This window comes from Spermophilus citellus, assembly GCF_964194105.1.
Source record: "Spermophilus citellus genome assembly, chromosome: 8".
Lineage (NCBI taxonomy): Eukaryota > Metazoa > Chordata > Mammalia > Rodentia > Sciuridae > Spermophilus > Spermophilus citellus.
This window is the reverse complement of record NC_138189.1, coordinates 127,346,400-127,372,231: the sequence shown is the minus strand read 5'-3', so window position 1 is coordinate 127,372,231 and position 25,832 is coordinate 127,346,400. Positions and strand designations below refer to the sequence as shown.

At 40.2% G+C, this 25,832-nt stretch overlaps 1 protein-coding gene across 7 annotated transcripts in view; it reads left to right on the top strand.

Annotated features, from left to right (window-relative positions):
* TRIM2 (tripartite motif containing 2) overlaps window positions 1-25,832 on the top strand; it is a 109,013-nt gene that overhangs the window by 66,000 nt on the left and 17,181 nt on the right. For all 7 annotated transcript variants that reach the window (XM_081303628.1, XM_081303627.1, XM_081303632.1 and 4 more), the window contains exons 4-8: window positions 5,877-6,028; window positions 7,191-7,371; window positions 8,214-8,937; window positions 23,580-23,683; window positions 24,891-25,058. In XM_081303628.1, the coding sequence (XP_081159754.1) occupies window positions 5,877-6,028; window positions 7,191-7,371; window positions 8,214-8,937; window positions 23,580-23,683; window positions 24,891-25,058 (1,329 nt within the window). The remainder of the gene's footprint in view (window positions 1-5,876; window positions 6,029-7,190; window positions 7,372-8,213; window positions 8,938-23,579; window positions 23,684-24,890; window positions 25,059-25,832) is intronic.

Below are 25,832 nucleotides of genomic sequence, written 5' to 3'. Positions count from 1 at the left end.
TGTGCAATTTAGGGAGACCCTATCTCAATGAAGGAATGAATGTTTGGTAGAATTTATCAGTGAAGCTGTTTGATTCTGGGCTTTTCTTTGAACTTGTCTTATTACAAGTCTATTCAGACTTTCCGTTTCTCCTTTGAACAGGTTTTGGAAGTTTGCATATGTCTCGGGGTTTGTCTATTTCATCTAGGTTATCAATTTGCTGGCATACTACTATCCTTATCTGTTATAATTCTTTTTATTTCCCTGTCAGTGGTAATTTCCCCCTTTCCTTCCTATTTTTAGTAATTTGAGGCTTCTGTCTTTTTTCTTGGTCAGTCTAGCTAGTTTTGTCAAATTACATTATGTCCTTTTGGTCAAGTGTAACTGTCCTCTGTCTGTTGCAACACTCTGGCCTTACATCTCTTTTGACTGGCATTAGACCAGCCACGGTGGCCCCAGTTTGGTTACAGTTTGCAGGGAATATCTTCTCCTGTCCTTTCACTTCCAACCTATTCTCAATGGGTCTTTGGACCTACTGAACTTTCTGATGGAAACCTGCCGTTCATGGTGAGTATCTCTTGTGTGTGATGATTCACTGCTGTCTTGCTGATTTCAGATTCTCCACGTCTCCTAACAGTTTGCCTAAACGGTATCTTGATTTGGATCTCTTTGTGTTGTGTACATGGAGTTTATTACACTTTTCAGATTTATAGATTTGCACGTTTCTTCAAATTTTGGGAAGTTTCCAGCCATTAGTTTATCCCCTTTCTCTGTCTCCTTCTGGGACTCTCATGGTACATTGTTGATACATGTGAGGGTGCCCCACAGGTCTCTCAGGTTCTGTGACTTTTTCTTCGTTCCTTTTTTTTTATTTCTGTGTAATCTCTATGGTCCTGTCTTCACCTTCACCGATTCTTTCTTCTGCTTACTCACTTCTGTGGAACTCCTCTAGTGAATTTTACTTTTTTTTTTTTTTCCAGATACTGGGGATTGTACCAAGGGACACTTAGTCACTGAGCCACATTCCCAGCCCTTTTTCAATCTTTGTTTTTGTTGGGGGTAGTACTAGAGATTGAACTCAGGGGCACTCAACCACTAAACTGCATTCCCAGCTGTTTTTTCTTTGTATTTTATTTACAGACAGGGTCTCACTGAGTTGCTTAGCACCTTGCTATTGCTGAGACTGGTTTTGAACTCACAATCCTCCTGCCTCAGCCTCCCAAGCTGCTGGGATTACAGGCATGCACCACCACATTTTAATATAATTACTTTTGATTCTAAAATATTTCTACTTGGTTCCTTTTTATAATCTCTCTCCCTTTATTAATATTCTACATTTGATGAGACATGGTCTCATAGTTTCCATTAGTTCTCTTTTTCTTTCCTTTTCTTTCTTTTCTTCTTTCTTCTTCTTTTTTAATTCCATGAGGATATATAAAAGGGAGTTTATTTAAAATCTAGTAAATTCAGCCAGGCACGATGGCCCAGGCCTATAATCCCAGTGGCTTGGGAGGCTGAGGCAGGAGGATCATGAGTTCAAAACCAGCCTCAGCAACTTAGCAAGACCCTCTCTCTAAATAAAAAATAAAAAGGGGCTGGAGATTTGGCTTAGTGGTTGAGCATCCCTGGGTTCAACCCCTGGTACCAAAATAAATAAATAATCTAGGAAATTCAATCTGGACTCTCTGAGGGGCAGTTTCTATTAATTTCTTATATTTTGATGCGGGCCATACTTTCTTTTCTTTCCTTTTCTCTTTTTTCATTTCATTTTGTTTGTTTGTTTGTTTTCCCTTTTTTTAAGCTTTATTTTTTTAATGGAAACTGGACATTTAAAATATTATAATGTTTCAACTCCAGAATGCAGACTCTCCCTTCTCCCTATGATATTTTGTTGTTCCTTATGGTGTTTTTGTTTTGTTTTGTTTTGTTTGTTTGTCTTCTTGTTGGTTTGTTGACTTTTCAGAATCAGTTTTGTAAAGTCTTTGATTTTTTTTTTTTTTAGAGAGAGTGAGAGAGGAAGGAGAGAGAGAGAGAGAGAGAGAGAGAGAGAGAGAGAGAGAGAGAGAATTTTTTTTTAATATTTATTTTTTAGTTCTCGGCGGACACAACATCTTTGTTGGTATGTGGTGCTGAGGATCGAACCCGGGCCGCACGCATGCCAGGCGAGCGCGCTACCGCTTGAGCCACATCCCCAGCCCAAAGTCTTTGATTTTTGTCATGTGTGGCCACTAACACGTTCCCCTGGTTGAGTCTAATCGGCTAGTGATACGACAGATTTCTTTACTCTGCCATTTTCAGTGATGTCACTCCTCGGCCATCAACTGTTTTCAATTATTAATTTGAAGGAGGATTAGTGATGGCAACAGATGCTTAGTCTTTCTTGTAAATAATGGGCTCTTGCCTTGAGGACTTTTTGTATTTTTAGTGACTCTGTGTTACTTTGTATCTATTTCCCTCCCTCTCTCTCTCTCTCTCTCTCTCTCTCTCTCTCTCTCTCTCTCTCTCTCATTTGTATCCTTTGTCATCTCACTCCCAGACTGCTGGAGAACTTAACTCACAACAGGAAAATGTCACTAATATGCCTTTGTGACTTCTCAACACAATATGGACACTGATTGCCAAATAAAATTCACCTTTGGCTCAGACCCATTCCAGACGTGAGGGCATGTCCCTTTCTCTCAGTCTCAGCCTTTGGTGATGTGAGAAGTGTGCCAGTGATTGAATAGCCCTGTTAATGTGTCCTGTTCCCTTGGACACTTTTATTAGCCCCAACACCCTGACTCGCTTGGGAAGGAGTCTTTCCACATTCTACTCTTGGACTCTCCTGTGCCACGCATGCCCGGCACTGGGTCTGCTTTAGAAGGGTTTCCTGAGCCCTGACTGTGAAGGTGAAATATCAGTAAACAGGAATCCAGTTAATAGTCTAGAAAGAATAGGTTCCGATGTAAGAATCACCTTCGGCTGAAGCCATGGAGTGGCAAGGATCCTCAGCCTTCAGGAGAACTATGTAAACTTCACAGATCCCTGAGGAGGAGGATATGCCAAGGAGAATCTCAGAATAGACTGAGGAATGTTCTTTCATGCTCTCTTCCACTAGCCCTTTTTTTTTTCCCATCAGATTAAAAATATTTTCAAATAATGAATACAATACATATGATACAGGGCTTATAAATTCTTACCATGTTTGTATCCCCAAAATAATTTCTAAAAACTTTGTGATAGGAAGTTTATATGACTTCATATAGTTTTAGATCACTCCATCTACTGGTCACGTGAAGGACTGTCCAAGAATAGAATGTAAAATGACAGAAAGTGACTGAAGCGTCTTCCCTCAGAGAGCAGGCCTGTCCCCAGAGAAGGAACGATCCCTTGGGAGGGTTCCTTAGCTCATCCAGTCCTTTGGCAAATAATTTTTAAACCATTTCTAAGTGCTGGACCTTCTGCTAGATTGAATCAGACCTCCTCCAAAATAAGGTTTGAGTGCCTAGCATCATGATCTTCCTCTAGGAGATTTGGATTTTCATTTGAATTCCCCAATACTCATCAATGGAATGTGTAGAGAAATGTTTTTTGAGCAGAAGCAGGGTCAAGAATGGAAACTTCCAATTGATAATCCAAGTGCATTCCTAAATGGTCTGCAAAGGAGCAAAATATATGGAATTAATACCCACAAAAAATATATAATACACACACAAAAGTGTGTTTCCCTAACTTACTATGTGCCCACTTCAAACTGTGATGAAACATGAAATCTAAAATCTGGAAGATGGTTTGAAGGACTTTGATCTGCATCTGGTTCCTTGGGGTTTCAGCAGACTGTTTATTCCTGGGAGAATCCACTCCAGAAAGTACTGTGTAAAATAGTGAGTCTTAATAAGTCAGGGGGTGTCTTTTGTTTGCCCTAATACCTACCATCCAAATTGTGGCTAGGAATACCCTCTCATTTACTCACTCAGCAGTGCTGAGTTCCTACGACAGGCAAGGCTTGAACTAGGCTCAGGGTAGGTGAGTTTCTGTACTTAGAAACTTAAAACCTTAGAAAGAGTTAATAGCTGGGTACCATGGCACACTCCTATAATCCCAGCAGCTTGGGAGGCTGAGATGGGAGGATCACAAGTTCAAAGTCAGCTGCAGCAATTTAGTGAGGCCCTATGTGAGACTGTCTCTAAATAAAACATAAAAATGGCTTGCGGTTGTGGCTTAGTGGTTAAGGACCCCTGGATTCAATCCTTGGTACAGGAAAAAAAAAAAAAAAAACTTAATAAATTAGAGGATGTTACTTCTCACTGAGAGCCCAAGGACTAGGATGACCAGGATACAGTGGTTTTATTTTCAGGGAACCAGATAACATCATCATTATCATCATCATAGCTGCTGTTACTTATTAAGAACATATTTTGAACCAGGGCCAGGCATCACTTGAGTTCTTTGTGCAAACTAACCTACATAATCCTAATAGCAGCCCAGTAAAGTAGGTTACTATTATTGTCTACACTGACAGAGGTAGAAGTTGAGACACAGTCAGGTTAAGTAATTTTTTGCTTAAGATCATTCAGCAAAGTAAATGGTAGAGCCAAATGCAGACCGCTCAGTTCAGCTTATTCTGACCCAAACAGTAGCAATTTTCAAAGTGCGCTTCGGGAACCTTTGTGGGTTCCAAGACCCTTTCCAGAGGTCCACAAGGTCAATGCTGTATTCACAATACAGCAATATGAAGATATCCTTTTTTGCTCTCATTCTCTCAAGAATGTACTGTGGTACTTTGGAAAGGCTGTAGGCTATGTGCTGTCCCAACAAAATGAATGCAAAAGCAATCATGAGAAGCCAACAGTCTTCTGTTAAGCCAGGTGCTGCAGAGATTTCAAAAACTGGGCAACAATGCTATTCTCAGGGTTTGTTTGTTTGTTTGCAAATGTAGTTGTTTTTCACAAACTATATCATTCACATCAATGTTTAAATGACCTTCTAATAAATTAATACTTTAAAATTTTTCTCAGCTTTATTTATTTATTTATTTTTGGAAATAGGAATTGAACCCAGGGGCACTTAACCATTGAGCCACATCCCCAGCCCTTTTTAAAATTTTATGCAGAGACAGGGTCTTGCTGAGTTGCTTTGGGCCTCGATTTTGCTGAGGCTGGCTTTGAACTTGCAATTCTCCTACCTCAGCCTCCCAAGCTGCTGGGATTACAGGCATGCAATTAAGGGGTCTCAATAAATTGCTGAGGCTGCGCTTTTATCTTGCAGTCTTTCTGGGGTCACTGGGATTACAATCATGTGCCACCATGCCTGGCTTCAGTTTTAATTTTTAACATTGCAAATATCTGTAGACATAATCCATATACCCAAAGGTTCTTAAAGAGTTCTCAATAATTTATAAAGAGCATAAAGAAGTCCAAGACCAAAAGGCTTTAAAACAATAATCCTACACAGTTCTGCCTTAGAAAATAGCTTCCCAAAATCTTGATTTTATGGCCACAGCGGTAGCTTTGGAGTTGGACCCACCTTGTTTGTGACATGTCACATGAAAGTTTATTCTTCCAGCTAGGCACAGTGGCACACACTTGTAATCTCAGCGACTCAGGAGCTGAGGCAGGAGGATCACAAGTTTGAGGCTAGCCTCAGCAGTTTAGCAAGGCCCAAAGTAACTTAACAAGACCCTGTCTCAAAACAAAGTTTTAAAAAAGGACTGGGGATATAGCTCAGTGTTAAACTGTTCTTGGTTCAATCGTCAGTGCTCAAAAACAAGTTTATTCTTCCTTTTCTGCCATGAAGCTGGACATAATACTGCCAACAGTGTGGGGTGGGTGGGAGAATTAAGTGAGAGAACTGATTCCTGCAGAGTGAGCACTCAACCAGTGGCCATGAACTTGGAACTTTTCTCATGTAACCCACAGGTGATGGAATTTTACTGCCAGTCCTGTGAGACCGCCATGTGTCGGGAGTGCACTGAGGGCGAGCATGCAGAGCACCCCACGGTCCCCCTCAAGGACGTGGTGGAGCAGCACAAGGCCTCACTCCAGGTCCAGCTGGATGCTGTCAACAAAAGGTGCGGCTTCCCTCCACAGGCTCCCAGTCAGGGCCTGTTCTGTGCCCAAGGCCTGGCTGGCTCCATGGTCTGTGGTCTCAGTGCGATAATGCATTCAGGTGACTCTTCGAGATCTCAGTCGTAACTAGATTTTCCTATGATTATGGGTCTGTCATCATAAACCAGTGAGTGGTGAAGGCTTCCCTGCCCCTTGGCAAACCTCCAACTGCCTGATACGAGGAGTCGCAGCATTTTTTGTCAGAGTCTCTTAGGAAGATGAGATGAATGAAAGTGCATTCAAGGAACATGCTCTCAGGAGATCTCTGAAATTCATGCCTCAGACTGGGCCCTCTGAGGAACTCCTGAGCTGTTGTTCTGGACACACAGACTTAGGCCCACTGGCTCCTCTCTGTGTGAGCCCTACCAAATGGTGCTGAGCAATGAACGCTCAATTTCCCTTGTGTTTTCCTGCTTTCCGTTTCTTTCTTTGGCACGGACATGAGGAGTAGAGTACCTGTGAGAAAGACAGGAGCCAGAAACTTTTAACAGCCAGTTGAAAAGCAGTCAAAATAGTAGATCTCTTGCTGATAGTCAATGGTCAATAGTTGGAGTGAGAACACTGTAAGTTATTCTATACTAATGACAAGAACTTGGAAACTTATGAGACCTTCCCAGGAAACTGAATTTAGATAAGTTTTCATGTGGTTGGGGAAAATGGTACAGCTATATATTTAGAACAGTGACTCTGTTCTGGTGATTATGTTTCCCCAGGGTACATTTGGCAATGTATAAAGACATTTTTGCTATCACAACTGTGTGGAGGGATGCTGTTACCTTCTGGGAGAAGACAGGATGCCATTAAACATCCTGCAATGCCCAGAACAATCCCCTGAACAAAGAATTATCTGGTCATAATTGCTTTTCAAAGGCCTTCAGGTCTTTTTTTTTTTTCTTTTTCTTTGACCTTCAAGTCTTGGTACCATCAATTATTAAAATTAGAAGATAGATTGAAATAGATGTGGAACCTCAAACTTTCATTCATTCCATTATTCCATTATTATTTTTTAAAGATGATGAAAGGATAGAAAAATATTTTGTTGTTTTGACAGAACAGAGTGTTTGGAGAGACTTTGGACCACTTCCAGAGTGATGTTAAATAATAATCTTTAACAACCATCTCCAGGCTCCCAGAAATAGATTCTGCTCTTCAGTTCATCTCAGAAATCATTCATCAGTTAACCAACCAAAAGGCCAGCATCGTGGATGACATCCATTCCACCTTCGATGAGCTCCAGAAGACGTTAAATGTGCGAAAGAGCGTGCTGCTTATGGAACTGGAGGTCAACTATGGCCTCAAACACAAAGTAAGACTCCATGTTCTCATAGATATTCTGAAAGAGACGTGGTATTGGACACTTCACAGCACTGGCTGTGTCACTGACAGCAACAAAGGGGACCCAAATGGGTCCATCAATGTCCCCCACTGTATAGTAACTAAATTTTCATTCAACAGAATATCTAGCTTTTCTTTCTTTCTTTTTTTTTTCTTTCCTGTTTGCAGCAGAACTGTTTAATTCTGTGACCTTAAGTAGCAATTTATAATTTGACAGAAGGCGAGGTTGAGTATCATGTAATTCTTTCAGGGTTTAGGGTTAAACTGGATTGTTTTCCTTCCTTAATTATAATGTGGAATCGTCCCTTAATTGCCATCTCATCCACACCAACCTGTTAGTCAACTTCAAAGTGAACCCTGCCTGCATTCTTTGTTTAACTCTGCATGTCTGTTCACAAAAGCAGGGAGGAAAGCTTCTGATGTTCAGTTGTGGAGGCTTTTCATCTGTTTGGTTTCTGTCCCTTTGCAAGGCAATGGGAGAGTTTTGAACATTCAGGAAAGATACTACATAATACATATTTTAGGTGTCCAACGTGGCAATTTGTTTGCCACGTCTTGGTTTCTGTTATCTAAAGGCGTGATCCAAGCAATACATAGGTGGGTGATGAGGCAGGGGGAGGCCAAAGGGAAATCTCCAGAAAGTATTGGGAATGCAATTTAGGATTTTGCATTAGAACTGGGTTCACTGGGTTAAAAGGCTGCTCGCTCTGTGTGGGCAGGTGTAGAGCAAGGTTCTTGCAGAAGGAGGGCAGTGCCCCAGCGTGCCTGGCAGGAGTCCCACAGACAGAGCTCACCAGCCCTGTTTCCCGGCAGGTGCTGCAGTCGCAGCTGGATACTCTGCTCCAGGGGCAGGAGAGCATCAAGAGCTGCAGCAACTTCACAGCGCAGGCCCTCAACCATGGCACGGAAACGGAGGTGCTGCTGGTGAAGAAGCAGATGAGCGAAAAGCTGAACGAACTGGCCGACCAAGATTTCCCCCTGCACCCGCGTGAAAACGATCAGCTGGATTTCATCGTGGAAACCGAGGGGCTCAAGAAGTCCATCCACAACCTCGGGACCATTCTGACCACCAACGCGGTGGCCTCCGAGACGGTGGCCACGGGCGAGGGGCTGCGGCAGACCATCATCGGGCAGCCCATGTCCGTTACCATAACGACCAAGGACAAAGACGGCGAGCTGTGCAAAACCGGCAATGCCTACCTCACGGCTGAACTGAGCACCCCCGACGGCAGCGTGGCGGACGGGGAGATCCTGGACAACAAAAACGGCACCTACGAATTTTTGTACACGGTCCAGAAGGAAGGAGACTTCACCCTGTCTCTGAGACTCTACGACCAGCACATACGAGGCAGCCCGTTTAAGCTGAAGGTGATCCGGTCCACCGACGTGTCTCCCACCACTGAAGGCGTGAAGCGGCGCGTCAAGTCCCCAGGGAGCGGCCACGTCAAGCAGAAAGCTGTGAAAAGACCTGCGAGCATGTACAGCACCGGGAAGCGAAAAGAGAACCCCATCGAGGACGATTTGATCTTTCGAGTGGGTAAGGAGAGGGTGCATTGCGCCTGGTGCCCGAGCATCTGGGTGGCTTTGGTTAAGGGGTGGCTGAGGGGGAGACCCTGCAGCTCAGGATTTACACCAGACGGGCTTGGGTGCTGCTGGTAGGTTTTCTTAGTCTAGCTCCTGCAGAGCATTCTCTGAAGCTGTCTGCCGCTGCCCTCCTCCTCCTCCTCCTCCCTCCTCCTCCTCCTCTTCCTCCTCCTCCTTTTCCCTCCTTTTGTTCTCTCCCTCCTTCATCTTTCCCTCTTCCTCCTCCTCCTGTCCCTTCTCCTTCTGTTCTTTAACTTGCAAGTGCTGCATCTTCATTTTAGAAAACAAGCAGAAAGAGAAATAGAAGAAGCACAGCACCCATAAATTTGAAAGGAAATGTTGGCAGTCTTCCTCCCCCACCCCATGGGAGTGGCAGAGAGATGATTGACTCGGGCAGCTTCTTGAGTTTCCCTGAAATCTGTCAGCCCAAGTTGCCCTGGGTAGACCTTTGATGCCTCTCTGTCACCATGTCTGTGCTGTAAGGGTTAGGGGCAGGAGGCATTGCAAGCTGTGGTGGCCACTACTTGTGTCTAGCTGGAGAACAGCCCTGGGGCAAGAGGGTGGAGAATGGAAGGGGGTTGGGGTGGGGTTGGTGTGGAAGATAGAAGGTGCAGGATGAGCTAAGAGGTTTAGGAATGTAAATAGCCCTTCCCTCCTCTGATTTATTGCCTATCGTTTTTTTTATTTATTTTTTATTTTGTTTTGCTTTTCAACTGTTCTCTCAGTAGAAAGCAAACTAAACGTAAACAACAAAGGGTTTGATCCTTCTTAAGTTATAAAAAAAAAGTCTGCATTTTGGTTAGTTTCAGAAAGTAGCCCCAGCCTGCCTTTCTTTCCCCCATGTTTAGTCCTACATTGCAGTATCTCTAAAAGGGTGCTGCACAGTATATTAACTGACCAATGTGGGCCAAATAAATTGAGGAAATCTTCAGCCAAATGAAGGAAACAGATTTTTTTTTAAACTGTAGAACTTCTCAACACCTTTAGATTCTGCTGCTGTGCACTGCATTTCTGAGGCAAGACAAGGATAATGGGCAGCACTTGCAAACTTTATTGACCATCAGACTTTTTCCGTGGAACATCATAGAAAACTGAGGGTCCTTGAAACATTCTTGGGCAGGGTTGCTCTGGTCATGTGTGAGGCTGCATCTTGGTAAAGACTGGTGTGACATATAACTTGCCCGTTCAGAGCTTGGAGGCCTTCATGCATTCTTTGGCAGTCAGAAATGCGGGTGCAGAGGAGGGTGCAGAGGAGTTGGGCAGATGCAGGATTAGGAGCCTCCCATGTCAGTCACTCCAGTTCCACCACTTCCTTGAGCCTTGGTCAGATCTTTTAGCTTCCCTGAAGTTCAGTTTTGATGTCCATAACAAAAAATGCAAGAATTTTTGCTTCTCAGAACTGTTTGTTCTAAGTTCAAAGCTTAATGCCTGGCCTATAAGAGAAGCTAAATTAAGACTGTTAAATTCTCCCTACTACCTTTTCTTTTCAAAGATTGCTGCTTCCAATGACCTCCTCCATCAAGGACAAATTCATGCTCCCATTCAAAACCCACCACCTGTCCCCAGCCACTTCCTTAGGCAATGTGCAGGATACTGAAATCAGACCCATCTGGGTCTTAATCCTGATTCTCTGTACTCACTGAATAACTAGCTTGCCCTTCCCAAGCTCTGTAAATAAAGGGAATGAACTATTCCTACCTTTTAAGGTTGCTGTGGGGGAAAATGAGAAAGAATTCTTATAACATGCCTGACACTCACCTATGTACAATAAGTGTTCAGTTAATGCTGGCTAAAATTTTACTATTGTTATTACTAGTGATAAACACCATCTTCACGTCTTGATACTTGTCTCTTAAGAAGGGTACTTTCCCCAACTCTGTGAGTTGTTCTTTGAGGAGGAGATACTCTTTTCTTCCTTCCTCGCTCTTCAGAAATGGAGCCATCATAGTTCACTGACACTGGTAGAAAGGTGTTTGAATGTTTAAATGTTTATAAAGAACTTAGTGCCTGGTGTACAGCATGATGATTGAGTTTATTAATGAAGGGGTTTGCAAGGGCTTCTATAACAAAAAGGCATAGTCTGAGGGACTTAACAGAAATTTATCTTCTCACAGTTCTAAAACTAGAACTTTTGAGTTACAAATTCAAGATCAAGTGTTGGAAATCCAAAATCAAGGTGGAGTCTAGGTCCAAGGTGTGGAAGAGTTGGTTTCTCTGAGGCATCTGTTCAGGGTCATCCTCTTGGGCTTTGTCTTTATGTTGTCCCTCTGTTTACACACACTCTTGGTGTCTCTTCCTCCTCTTAAAAGGACACTAATCATATTGGATTAGGACCCCACCTTAATGGTTTCATTTTAACTTAATCATCTCTTTAAAGATCTTATTCTCAGACATGGTTTCATTCAGATGTCCTGGAAGTTGGGATTTCACCATATGGATTTTAGTCTGTAACAAATGCAATGCATCTCAGGTATGTAGGAACAGAAAAGCAAGTCTTACTGGTCTATTATTATTATTATTATTATTGACCAGTAAAATTTGCTTATATTTATGGTATATAAGATGATGTGTATGTGTATATATATGTGTATGTATATATATATATATATATATATATGTATATGTGCATATCCATATATATATATATAATATATATATATATATATATATATATATATAATATATATATAATATATATATATATTATATATATATATATATATATATATATATATATATATATGTCATGGAATGGCCAAATCAGGCTAATATATGCATCGCCTCACACTCTTATGAAGTTTTGTAGTAAGAATACTGGAAATCTACTCTTGGCAATTTTTAAATATACAACATATTGTTAATAACTATAATCACCACAATGTAAAGTAGTTCTCATGAGCCCCCATCCCTACTGTCAAACTGAAATTTTGTCACCTTTAATCAACATCTCCCTAATCTTCCCACTCCCAGGCTCTGGCAACCACTATTCTACTCTTTTTTTTTTTTTAGTTTAATTTTTTTAGTTGTAGATGGACACAATGCCCTTATTTTATTTATTTATTTTTATATGGTTCTGAGGATCCAACCCAGTGCCTCACATGTGCCAGGCAAGCACATTACCACTGAGCTACAGACATAGCCCCATCCTACTCTTTTGAGTTTTTATTGTTTTAGATTCCATGTATAAGTGAAATCATGCAATAATTGTCTTTCTGTGTCTGGTTTATTTCACTTAACACATAATGTCCCCTTGGTTTATCCATGTTGTCACAAATTATAAGGGCTCCTTCTATTTAAAGGTTAAGTGGTATTTCATTATATCACATTTTCTGTGTCTTCTCATCCTTTAATGAAAACTTAGGTTGAGTTCATAACATGGCTGTCATGAATAATGTTACAATGAACATGAGACTGAAGATGTCTCTTTGACATATCAGTTTAGTCTCCTTTGGATATATATTGGGTAGTGGGTTTGCCACATCACATGGTACCTCTATTTTTAATTTGGGAGGAACCTCCACACTGTTTTCCATAATGGCTCTAGTCATTTACTTTCCCACCAGCAGTGCACAAGGGTTTCCTTTTCTCCACATCCTTTCCAGCACTTACAGTTTGTCTTTTTGATGATAGGCAGCCTGACAGATCTGAGGTGAGATCTCATTGTGGTTTTGATTTTCATTTCCCTGATGACTAATGATGTTGAGCATTTTTTATGTACCTGTTGGTCATTTGCATATCTTCTTTTGAAAAGTGTCTAATTCAGATCCTTTGCCTATTTTATAATGAGGTTGTCTTCTTACCAATGAATTGTTCCTTATGTAATATTAGCCCCATATCAGATGTGTGGTTTGCAAATATTTTCTCAATCTGTAGATTGTCTCTTCACTTTGGTAATTGTTTCTTTTACTGTGCAGACCTTTTAGGTTTGGAAGATCCTGTTGTCTATTTTTGCTTTAGTTACCTATACTTTTAAGTTCCTATTCAAAATCATTATTGCCCAGACCAAGTCATGGAGATTTTTTCCCCTAAATTTTCTTTTTCTTTTTAATTTTTTTTTTTTTAGTTATACATCGACACAATATCTTTATTTTGTTTATTTTCATGTGGTGTTGAGAATTGAACCCGGTGCCTCACATGTGCAAGGCCAGGGCTCTGCCATGGAACCACAACCCCAGCCCCTCTTCTGTGTTTTCACTTAGTGGTTTTATAGTTTCAGGTCTTAAGTATAAGTCTTTAAACCATTTGAGTTGATTTTTATATGTAATATGAGACCAGGATCTAATTTTATTCTTCTGTATATCAATATACAGGTTTTCTGGGAGCTGTGTTGTGATGCAGTGGTAGAGCACTCGCCTCGCACATGCGAGGCCGTGGGTTCGATCCTCAGCACCACATAAAAATAAATAAATAAAATAAAGCTATTAAAATATATATATATATACAGTTTTTCCAACACCATTTATTGAAGAGACTCTTCTTGTGTGACTGAGATTCTGTGTTCTAGGCATCTTTTGTTGAAAATCAGTAAACTATAAATGTGTGGACTTATTTCTGGATCTTCTATTCTGTTCCATTATCTATGTATCTGTTTTATGTCAGTACCATGCTGTTTTTTTAATAATAGATTTGAAGTAGATTTTACATCAGGTAATGTGATGCCTCTAGCTTTGTTCTTTTTGCTCAGATTGCTTTGGCTATTTGGGGGGAATTTGGGGTTCCAAATTTTAGGATTACTTTTCTATTTCTGTGGAAGATGTCATTGTAATGTTGATAGTATTGCAGTGAATTTTTAGATGGACATTTTAACAATATTCTTCCAATCCATGAACATGGGATATCTTTTCATTTACTTGTGTCACCTTAAATTTCTTTCATCACTGTCTTACCATTTTTAGTGTACAGATCTCACCTTCTTAGTTAAATATATTCTTAAGTTGTTGTTTAATTTTTCTTTAGCTTTATATTCTAACCCAGAGTCTAGTCAAAAGACAGCACTCAGTGTGTAATAATGTAGCTCAAAAAACATTTCTAGCTGGGCACCGTGGCCCACGCCTGTAATCCCAGCAGCCCTGGAGGCTGAGTCAGAAAGATGGCAAGTTCAAAGCCAGCCTCAGCAGAAGCAAGGCTCTAAGCAACTCAGTGAGAACCTGTCTCTAAATAAAATACAAAATGGGGCTAGGGATGCGGCTCAGTGGTTGACCCTGAGTTCAATCCCTGGTACCAAAAAAAAAAAAAAAAAAAAATTTCTAGGACACTTGGTTCCTAATAGGCACTATGCTATTGATGAAAGTATAGGAGAATTCTTCCCTCAAAGAGCTTACAGTTTGTATGACTTACTCTTTTATGATGGGCTATATTATGGCTACAGAAATAAGAAGGAATTTAAAGCAGGAGTGGAATGATTGAGTAGGATGTAGCCAAATTGATGGGTGAAAATGGCATCTCAAGCAGAGGGACCAGTGTGAAGAGAATAAGGAGGTAAAGAGAAAACATGATTGATGGTTTCAGACCATGCACATCTCATGCAGAGTGAGCAGGAAGGTAAAAGGATGCCGTTGGACAAATCCATGCTGGAGCCCAGTGTTTTGTTTTTTCTTTCTTTCTTTCTTTCTTTCTTTCTTTCTTTCTTTCTTTCTTTCTTTCTTTTTATTTTTATTTTTTTGTAATATTTATTTATTTATTTCTTGTTGTAGTTGGACAGTTTTTTTTTTTTCTTCTTCATTCCTGGACATTGAAGCCAGGAGTATTGTACCTCTAAACCATATACCCAACCTTTTAAATTTTGAGACAGAGTCTTACTAATTTGTGCAGGTTGACCTCAAACTTGTGATCTTCCAACCTCAGCCTCCTGAGTCACTGGGGTTGTAGGCGTGCACCACCATGCACAGCTTTCCACTGCTTCCCGAATGACATAAGTGTTCTCCTTCCTGGGTATCTTTGTCTCTGGAATGTTTTTACCATGTTATCCTTCTCCCAACGACTACCTTCTATTTTAGAATCCACAGTGATTTTATTTATGCCTGGGTCTTATGACCTAACAAGACTGTAGATTCCTTGAGGTCAAAGATAATGTCATTATCATCCCCCCCACACACACATACTCAGAAGACAGTAGTAGTGTTGTATAAGAACTGTGTCTCTTTGAGAAGGATCAAGTCACGGTGGACTGCATGATTTCACTTTCCTCCTTAATTTCTCTCTCACTATCAGGGCCCAGTTCTGAGGCCCAGGGAGAAGCAGATCAGACTTCAGTGCTTAAATTCACATGTATTCACATGCATGGGACAACATTAGACAATGTCAAACAGGGACGGCCCAGGAACTTACTTTTTCAATGATTTGTACTTTTGGCTACACATGGGTAGGTTTTATATTAATAATGACAAGAGTTCAACTTTCTTGTTCAGTAACACTTTCATGTTAGAACTTCAGGTTCTTAGTGCATAATAGAGCATTCATGGTTTGGACAATCTCTCGGTGCATGTGCTGGAGACAGCTGCATGTATTCCTGAAATCAGCCAAACTCAACTGCACATGTGAGGTGGCAACCACGAGTCTGCTGTCCCCTCGGCTTATCTCAAGTTTACTAAGCTTCTTGTGGCACTGATTTTGTGCATAAGGGTACATAGTTTTATAAAATCTATATTAGGGTTTCCATCACCACCGTAAATACATGTGTCAATTTTGTGTATTCATGAAAGTGAATAATCCCTTTGTGGATGAGGTGAAGTATTTTCAGGAGTAATTGCAATTCGCATTCTCACCATCTTCATTCCTCCTCCAGCCCCCTACTTAGATGTGGCTCTGCTTTGTGAGCACTTTCTATGCTAAGCTGAGGTAGAAAAAGAAGGATGCAATCCTGGAGGAGGCCCCAGTTTAGAAGATAGATGTGTTAAAAACTTAGTCCCGGGGCTGGGGTTGTGCCTCAGCAGTAGAGCTGCTAACCCTCACCCTAACCCTTAAGTATGAATCAAGCATGAAAGTCAGGGCGGGCCAGTTAAGGAAACATTCCTACAGATGACATCTAAACATCAACTGGCTTTGAGGAGGAACCTTTCAAGTGGAAGGAGGAAAAGAGTCTTTCAGATAATGGAGACCAAGTACAAAGGCACGAACGTGAGAAACTGGGTAGTTGGAGGAACTGTAAATGACTCCATCATCCTGAAGCATCAGATGAGGTGAGATGCAAGCAGAGACCAGCTTATGTTTCCCTGGTCAGGAGTTGGGACTTGTTCTGTAAACCTGTTTTCCTTGGAGTATAGTCCACAAGCCATGCACATCTGAATGTCCCAGGGTGCCTGGTAAAAATGAAAATTCTTGAATTCTGAACCGCACGTCCAGAATTTGAATCTCTGCAGAAGAACTGAGTCTGCATTCTGCAGGCTTCATTGACACTTACACACAATGAAGTGGGAAAAACACAGCTCTGTAGGTTGTGGGGAGGAGGCACTGAATGATGTAGTGTAGTGTCATGACTTACTGAGATTTTGACTTTCTAGAGTACCTGAGGACAGTAGGAGATCTATTGAGAATGTTGACCTGGAAGCAGAGAGACTATTAAGAGGCTACTCACAGTGGTCCATACGAGTTCTTATGAGCACCAGAATTAAGAGTGACATAATGGAATAGACAGGAAACAGCAGATTTGTAAAATGCCTAGGAGAGAGAGGGCAGAAATTGGTGATGAGTTTGAACTCCCAGCTATTGGACTTGGGTGTTATAGGGATGGGAGGCAATAGTGTGGGTAGTTAACACTGCAGGCTCTGAGCTAGGCTGTCCTGAGTCCCAGTCCCCAAAGTTACTTAAACTCTCAGTGCCTTCATTTCCTCTATAAAAGAGAGAAAAAAGCCGGGCATGGTGGCACACACCAGTAATTTCAGCAACTCAGGCGGCTGAAAGAAGAGGATCACAAGTTCGAGGCCAGCCTCAGCAATTTAGCAAGACCCTAACAATTTAGTAGCAAACAAAACCAGCTCATGGCTTCTAATCAACAAACTCTAATAGTCTGGGAAAAAGAATCATCATCAATAGATGGGAGACTGTGTCTCAAAATAAAAAACAAGAAGAAGGACTGGGGATGTAGCTCAGTGGTAAAGCACCCCTGGGTTCAATCCCCAGTGCAAAAAAAAAAAAAAAAAGAAAGAAAGAATTTTCTTCATAAGGGGGTTTTGTGAGGATTAAATGAATTTAATACACAGCAAAGCTTAGAACAAGGCTTGGTATTGAATAAAACCTCAATAGTTTTAGGGAGGCAAAGTAAATGGGACTAATTAATAAATTATTCATAGTTCTAGTATAGAAATAATAACTAAGATAAGTAGCTAAGAAGACAGGAAGAGCTGAAAACCTGACCGTCTTGGTGTGAATTCCAAGCTGCTACTCGTTAGCCATATGACTTGGGAAAAATTGACCTCCGTGCCTCAGTTTCTTCATCTGTAAAATGGGGACGACATTAATGCATTTCCTCCTGTGGGAAGAATTGAAAGAATGCATGTAAAGGCTTAGGACAATACAGGCGCAAAGCAGGGACTTGATAAATGTCGATTATCATAGTTGGTGTCATCATCCACCAAGCTAAGACAAGAAAGAAGGCAAGCAAGAACATTTCAGTTCTAATCATCCAGGTAGGCAGTATGGAGTGTGGATTTGGAGCTCAACAAAGAAGTCAAGGCTAGAGAGATCCATTTGTAAATGAAAAGTAGAAGTTCCTTTAAACCATGAGCTTTAATGAAATGTCAAAGACAGAAGTCGTGGCTCAAGGAAGAAAAGATGGGGAATGGATGCAGGAGAGAGAACAGATATTCTCTGAACCAGGAGTATGCTGTATGTCATCTCACTTAAAATCCTTAGTACGTAGGATTTCTATATGTCATTTCACTTAAAATTCTTAGTAGACATAATATTCTTGCAGGTCCTAATGCAATATAATACACCTACTGTGCGACTGTGAGTCTCAAAATGAAAAACAAGGAGGAGGACCGGGGATGTAGCTCAGTGGTAAAGCACCCCTGGGGGTGTAGAACTGGGCCAGTTCATACTGGCCTTGCCATGGTTTCATGTTGGTGGTTTGACATGTGCCACAATAGGAGCATTAAGGATATGGAAATGGGCAAATGCTCCATCAGAGCCCTCCTCCACCCTCCCAGCCGCTACCCTGGGGAGCCAAATTACCATGACATCATATAATTATCCTTACCACTGAAGAATTAGAGGCTTAGAGAAGTGAAACTTATGCCCTTTGAATGCCCTTTAACTACTGTGGTTTTCCAAAGTTGAGCTGTTGGGCACCTCCCATGCCTCAAAACTTGTTTGTCCATGGAGTGAGTTACTGTGGGACTCTCATACTGTATTGGGAAACAATCTGAATGAGTTTAGAGAAGTAGCCTAGAGCATCTCTTGATGATGATTCCTTGAACCCAGGGATTCTTTCCCCCAGACTATTAGAGTTTGTTGGATTAGAAGCCTGAGCTGGTGTTGTTAGCTACTAAAGAAAGTCATTGGGGCTGGGGATGTGGCTCAAGCGGTAGTGCGCTCGCCTGGCATGCGTGCGACCCGGGTTCGAACCTCAGCACCACATACCAACAAAGATGTTGTATCCACCGAGAACTAAAGAAAAATAGATATTTTTAAAAAAATTCTCTCTCTGTCTCTCTCTCTCTTTAAAAAAATAAATAAAAAAGTAATAAATCAAGTGTAAAATAATATTTAAAAAAAAAGAAAGAAAGTCATTGAGCAACAGGGGAACTGGAAGATGTGGGGGGGAGGGGAAGAATTACAACTGAATTGTTTGAAATTGTGTGATTCATTCGCCATACCTTTATATGTTGATGGAGAGTTGAAGGGAACACTCATTTGTACTCTGCAACAGTGTAATTTAAAATGGGTGTGTAAAGCCACTTAGCATGCATTCAGAGGAAGATGCATTTACCCCTGCCTTATCTCAGCAAGCCACCACCCTCTCCCTAAAATATGTGAGGAGGAAGGTCATGCTGATTTGACATCTAAGGTCATTATAGGAACCCTGCCCCACCCCTCAAGAATCTCATCCTTGTTAGTCAGCTTTCCATGATTAGAACAAACTCCATGATTATAATCAACTAAAAAAGAGGAAAGATTTATTTTGGCTTCTCATTTTGGAGATTCCAGTCCATGGTCATCTGGCTTCTTTGCTTTTGGGCCTGTGGCCAGGCAGCAGCTGTGAAGGAAGCTGCTCACCTCATGGCAGTGAGGAAGCAGTACCCCTGGGGTTCCAGTATCACCCCAGCCCAAGGTATGTCCTCAATGACCTGACTTCCTGCCACGAGGTTCTACCTCCTGAGAGTTCCACCACCTCCTAATAGCACCATAGGCTGGGGGCCCAGACATTCAAGATCCTCACAGTAGCACCGCAGTATGGAGTGCAGCAGTGAATAGGGCAGATGCTGCTCCAGGTCTCAGTGAGCTTATAGTCTAGCCAGGAGTACAGAAAGGCAGTTAAAATGCTGTGTGATAGGGATGGAGTTTTCTAAAGGATATTAATAGAAAAATATGACCAGCATGAGCCTAGAGCATAATTACCTTTACCTTTGAAACCTGGTATTTTAAAGTCTAATTAGAAAGAAGCAATGTATATGTTGGAAAAATTGTTACATAAAGGGTCAGAAGAACCTGGTTTTATTCTTCCCACTGTCACTAACTACATGTGTGATGCGGCTAGCTTCAACTTGCTCATCTATAAAGTGGAAATGATAGTATTTGTTCTACTTACTCATGGGATTATTATAAAGAGTTCATGAGATAATGTACATGAAATGCTATGAACACATTCAAATATTTCATTTTCCCATGCCTGTCTTTTTCCGCACTCGTTCATTCAGCAAACATTTGTGACCCACCTGCATGGCTGACGAAACTGTTCGAGGCGACATGTGGCTCAGTTAGATTTTGTTGCACTATTCCATTCAGAGTATTTTTGCTTTATTGAGCATGAATTTTCACACCAAGTTGGAGTGGGTAGTGAGAGGAAAACTGCATCTGTTGATCCCCATTCAATGCACAGGCTCACCTTCCTTCTGTCATCCTCCTGGAAGGGTGGGTAGAAGTGACCTGGAAGAACATGGGTGAGAAGCTTTGGACTTAAAAACTTCACTTTATGCTTCATAGATTAGTTTAGCATCTGGAAAAACTCCTTTAATGACCTTATGGGATTATTGCTAAATTGTTCATAGTTCCTTTCAAAATTCACATTATTCATTTTTCCAGCTGCTGGATAACCATCAAATGAAATCTTTGACATCAAAGTAGACAGAAAAAAAACTTGTAAGTACACATTCTTGCAGCAGCGTGTTCACTTGCAACCTAGTTCCATTGCTCTGGTGACCTCGTATTGGCAGCTACCGAGCCCCTCACATCAGGTGGACATAGGCTCTCCTTCCCCTGAGTCTCAACAGTATTAGTAGGGAGTCTAATTGTCTTCCAAATGCAATTATTTCCGATTCTACTAAGGCTCAAAAAGAATGTTTATGTCTCCACATCACACGCACAAAAGTGCATTTTTGTTTCTATATTTCCTCTGTCTTGCAGCATCACTTCCATGATTCCAGAAGGCAAGCGGGATCTTTCTGACTTCTACTTAACTATTTTCTCCATTTCCCCCTTTTCTTTTATCTACTGCTGCTGCCTGCGGAGTCTTTCTGAGTGATAGAGCTTTGTTTTTAGTAACAGACAGAAGATCAAATGAGGGAGGGTTGCAGGCATTTTGTTGCTACCTGGACCAAAAGCACAGCAAGTCAGTGTTTCTCTACTCCACCCGGGTCTTCCTGCGCCCCCTCCCATTACATTTCATTCTTTCTTTCTTTCTTTTTAATATTTTTTACTTGTAAATAATATCTGTATTTTATTTATTTTTTTATTTTTACTTGGTGATGAGCAAGCGCTCTACCACTGAGCCCCAGCCCCAACATTCAGTATTTCTTTTTTTTTTCTTTTTTAAAATTTGTTTTAATTAGTTACACTTGACAGTACAATGATCTTGACATATCATACATTTGAATCAGATGGGGTATAATTTTTCATTTTTCTGAGTGTACAGGTTGCAGAATCACATTGGTCCCAACATTCAGTATTTCTTACCTGTACCTCTGCGCCCTCCAAGCCCCAGATGCACTTCCAATTCTATGTAAGCAACCATCTACAGCAGCCTGGGTTTTCTTTACAGAGTTACTTCTTCTTTTGTTCATGTTCCAATGGGAGTTCTAAGACTCTTCTTTCAACTATGTTTCTTTAACTGGCTGTGCATTCCTTGTTTTGCAAAATTCACTGCTTTTGCTTATTAAATATTTTTGAAAATTTTTTATTTTTATTCTTTGGAAGCCCTAACCTTTCCTCTACTATCTTTTAACAGTATTTCTAGGCTGAATGTTGTAGAACTCTTCCTTTTTGTGGTCCTTCAGTTTTGCCGTATCTGTTGCTCAGTTATATAGAAATCAGTAGAAATGACCAAAAATGAATAACACGTTAGTACACATCCCCTTAAAGGGATAACTACACCTTCCACTGCCTTCTACCACCAGATGCCTCCACACCTTATTTATTTATTTAAAGATGGGGGTCTAGCAGTGTTGCTGGCCTTGAACTCCTGCCTCAGTCCCCTAAGTACCTGCGAGCACAGGTGTGCACCACCATGTCCGGCTCCGACATATCATTTTTAAAGCATGTTCCCTGATGCCATATTCCTGTGTATCCAGGGTATTCTGTGTGGATCAAGTATAAAAAATCCTCTCTTCAGGTACATTTGAAATAAAACAGTACGGTTTCCTTCACAATGTAGGAAAAGCTCTTTGGAGGAGCTGGACCTCACAAGTTTCCTTTCATCCTAGTGAGAGTAGCCGAGATGCAGAAGTAGTGAAGAGACCTGATGTGACTTCAATCAGGTGACGGCCATGTGGGTCTGGTAAGAACCAGCCCATTTGAGATCCAAGCAGCTCTGCTGTAATCCATGACCAGATTCATTTCTTAAACCCAAAAATCTGTTTCAGGAGAGCTGATGCTCAGGATTCCCAGGTGGCACTTCTGCAGGTGTTAGAAGTCAGCCAACCTCAGTGGGTCCTTGTGTATGGGTCCTCTTGTCCTCCTTCCTAAGGCACTGTGTTGATATCTAAAAACAAAATCATCAAATGGCTCTTTTGAGTATAAAACTCAGTTATAAAACCCAAGACATAGTTTTCTTTCTCAAGCAATTAAAATTTACACCTCCTTCTGGATCATTTGTTCTGGAACAAAGCTTACTCTGTTTCCATCCATTGATACTTATATAGTTCTATTGAAGTAAATTATAAAAACATCTTTTGAAACAAAAACAGATAACTGTTAACCTATAGGTGCTATTGCTTTTCTTCCCCCTGCCTTATCTGTCCCTTTAAAAAAAGGAGTCTAGCTGGGGGCAGTGGTCCATGCCCTTAAATCTAGCCTCTCAAGGCAGGAGGATCACAAGTTCAAGGCCAGCCTCAGCAATTTATCAAGGACCTAAGCAACTTAATGAGACCCTGTCTCAAAATAAAAAATAAAACGGCTAGGATTGTAGCTCAATGATGAAATGCCTCTGCATTCAATCCTCAGTACCATTAAGAAAATGAAAATAAATAAATAAATAAAAAGACTTGGGAGGTAGCTCAATGGTAAAGTGCCCCAGGGTTCAATCCCCAGTACCAATCAAAAAAAAAAAAAAAAAAAAAAAGGGTGAGAATATTTCCTTGTATTAATTTCCCTTTGTCTTTCTAATTTACTTAATCTGGAAAGTACCCTGTTGGGATACCTTTTGTAATTTCAGGAAGAATACACAGTTATTGAGATCTTGAATCTTAGAAAATAATGCATAAATGGATCCAGTATATGCAAATCAGCCTGCCCTTTCATACTATCTGTGGTCTTATAGTTTGTTAAATGCTCTGAAAATCAAGGGTCTAGTTTTCTTCTAAGAGCTACTGAGTAAGAAGGTAGAGTTTTGACAAAATTCCTAAAGTAAAGCTCCTCTCTTGTTGCATCTCATTGATTAGAATATTCATTTTTATTATTATGTCTTTGTGGAAATTGGTATGTTTTAATCAAGTAAATATGCATGTATAGATTAATATGAGAAGGTTGCATTTGCCTAAAAAATGATTTTTTTAATTTTTGGTTGTTGGTAGACCTTTATTTTATTTATTTATTTATTTATTTATTTATTTATGTGGTGCTGAGAATCAAACTCAGTGCCTCACACATGCTAGGCAAGCACTCTACCACTCAGCCACAACCCCAGCCCTAAAATAGTGATCTTGCAAAAACTTTATTGGTCTAGAAGAAAAGTTCAGTAGCATATGGGTTAAGTCATGGAGGAAGGGATCTCATTTTTTAAAAAAGTATTATTTAAACACCGTGTAGGGGCTGGGAATTGTATAGCTCATTCTAACACACATAAGGTCCCAGATTCAATCCCTAGCCCTACAAGAAAAGGAAATATAAAATAAAAACAATGAATTCTCAGATTACCAATGGAAGCTTGAGTAATTCCTTTCTGAAACTGAGAAATAAAATTCTCTTGTGCTTGATTTTTGTGCTTTTATCATTTATTTTTAGGAACCAAAGGAAGAAATAAAGGAGAGTTTACGAATCTTCAGGGGGTAGCTGCATCTACAACTGGAAAGATATTAATTGCAGACAGTAACAATCAATGTGTCCAGGTAGAGTCCCTACTGTGTACCTTTAACTACTTATATTAATAAAACCAATATAGTTACATATTTTCCTACTTTAGACTTAAGATTCATAGTACAAGGAAAGAGCCTTTTTTTTCCATGTTCATTCACACATATTCTATCCTTTAATTTGATGTGTAAATGTAGAACAAAATCAAAATAAACAATATAAATTTTGATATTGGTTATAATCAGATTGTAGAATCTGGAAATAAGTAATTATATCTTTAAAACAATCTAGAATATTAATTCATTGCATAAATTATCAACAAATCTGTTATGTACTTTAACCATTTAGCACAACATTTTTTTTTAGGAATCTTACATATAAATGCATGCATAATGTTAATATACATTTTAGAACATCTAAAAGAATTTTATAAGAAGTTCATAAGGCAACAACATATATTGCGTTATCTTCTAACATGTGCCGTATGTGTGTAGAGAAAATGAAAGAGCTTCATCGTATGCTAAGGCCCAAACCAGATCTAGACAACCTGGCAAGTAACACTGTTGACAGGCAGACAACTGAACTGACCTTTCTACAACACCACTTACAGGCCACTCTAACCCAAGCGACTGCTATCACAATTCATTTCAGTCACTCAGTTCCCATAAGACAAGAACCTTTTTGTGTTCATTTCACATTTATCTTTTCAATAGTCTGAACAGATCTTCACAGTACTATTCCAGAATAAATTTGTGCTGAAATTGATTAAACTATACGGATTAATGCTGCCTTTAAATCAGTGGTTGTTTTCTTTTTTAAAAATTTATTCTAATTTGTTATATGTGACAGCAGAATGCATTTCAATTCATATTACACGTATAGAACACAGTTTTTCATATCTCTGGTTGTACACAATGTGGAGTCACACCATTCATGTCTTCAGACATGTAGTTAAGGAAAGAGCCTTTTTTTAATATTTATTTTTTGTTTGTAACTGGACACAATATCTTTATTTTATTTATTTATTTTTATGTGGTGCTGAGGATCGAACCCAGGGTGAGCGAGGCAAGTGCTCTACCGCTGAGCCACAATCCCAGCTCCAAGAGCCTTTTAATGTGTCTGTAGGCTTTTCTTAAACAGTGAGGGCATGTCCTAACCTATAGTATCTATGACGGATCTCCTTGCCTGTTTCTTCCTGAGTGGTTTCTGTGAACATTTCAATCAACATAAATTGTTTTACAGATATTTTCCAATGATGGCCAGTTCAAGAGTCGTTTTGGCATACGAGGACGCTCTCCTGGGCAGCTGCAGAGGCCCACAGGAGTAGCCGTGCACCCCAGTGGGGACATAATCATTGCAGATTATGATAATAAGTGGGTTAGCATCTTCTCATCAGATGGAAAGTTTAAGGTAAGCTCAAGTATCAATAGATCACTAAACCATAGAGAAGAAGAAATAGGAAATAAAAGTTGAAATGGTCTTTTTTTTTCTTTTTTAAATCCAATCCAATATTCAACAATTCTTCTTAGACATCTGATATCTAAATTTTGTAAAATGAGAATAACTGATTGTTTTTATAAACCTGCTCATACAGATGCTCATAAATGTGTTTTCGTTTTATAGAGCAATTAGTTTGCACAGGTACTTTTTTTTAACCAGATTTAGAGGAAAACTGTCCTTATGACCCCATTTCAATGAAAAACATCATCCTTTCGAAAATGGTTAGGAAGAAGCAATTTATAACCCTTGCATTAACCTATAACTTGTCACATAGAAGTGCCTTCTACTTTCTCAGGCCTGAAACAGATGACATGGAAGAAACAGAATGAAACAGAATCATAAGACATGGTTTCTGCCTTCTGAAAAATGTATAAGCTCAGGGAGGAAAAAAGATAAATATACAAGAAAGGACAGGAAATAATTCATGGCAGCCTCTAATCAGTCATAAGTTATTTCATACCATCTAAAAACATTGTGCTAAGGAACATAGATTTGAAAGGAAAAGAAAATGGAGGCTGAACTTAAAGAAAAGATGCAGGTTGAGCTACACTTTGAGGGATCCTGCCATCATTTGACCTTTTCGCTGTTACTCCCACTCTCATATTTATGGAAATGTAAAAATGGTTTTGGTGTTAATCAGCTTTCTGTTGCTGTGACAAAATACCTGAGAAAGTCAACTTTAAG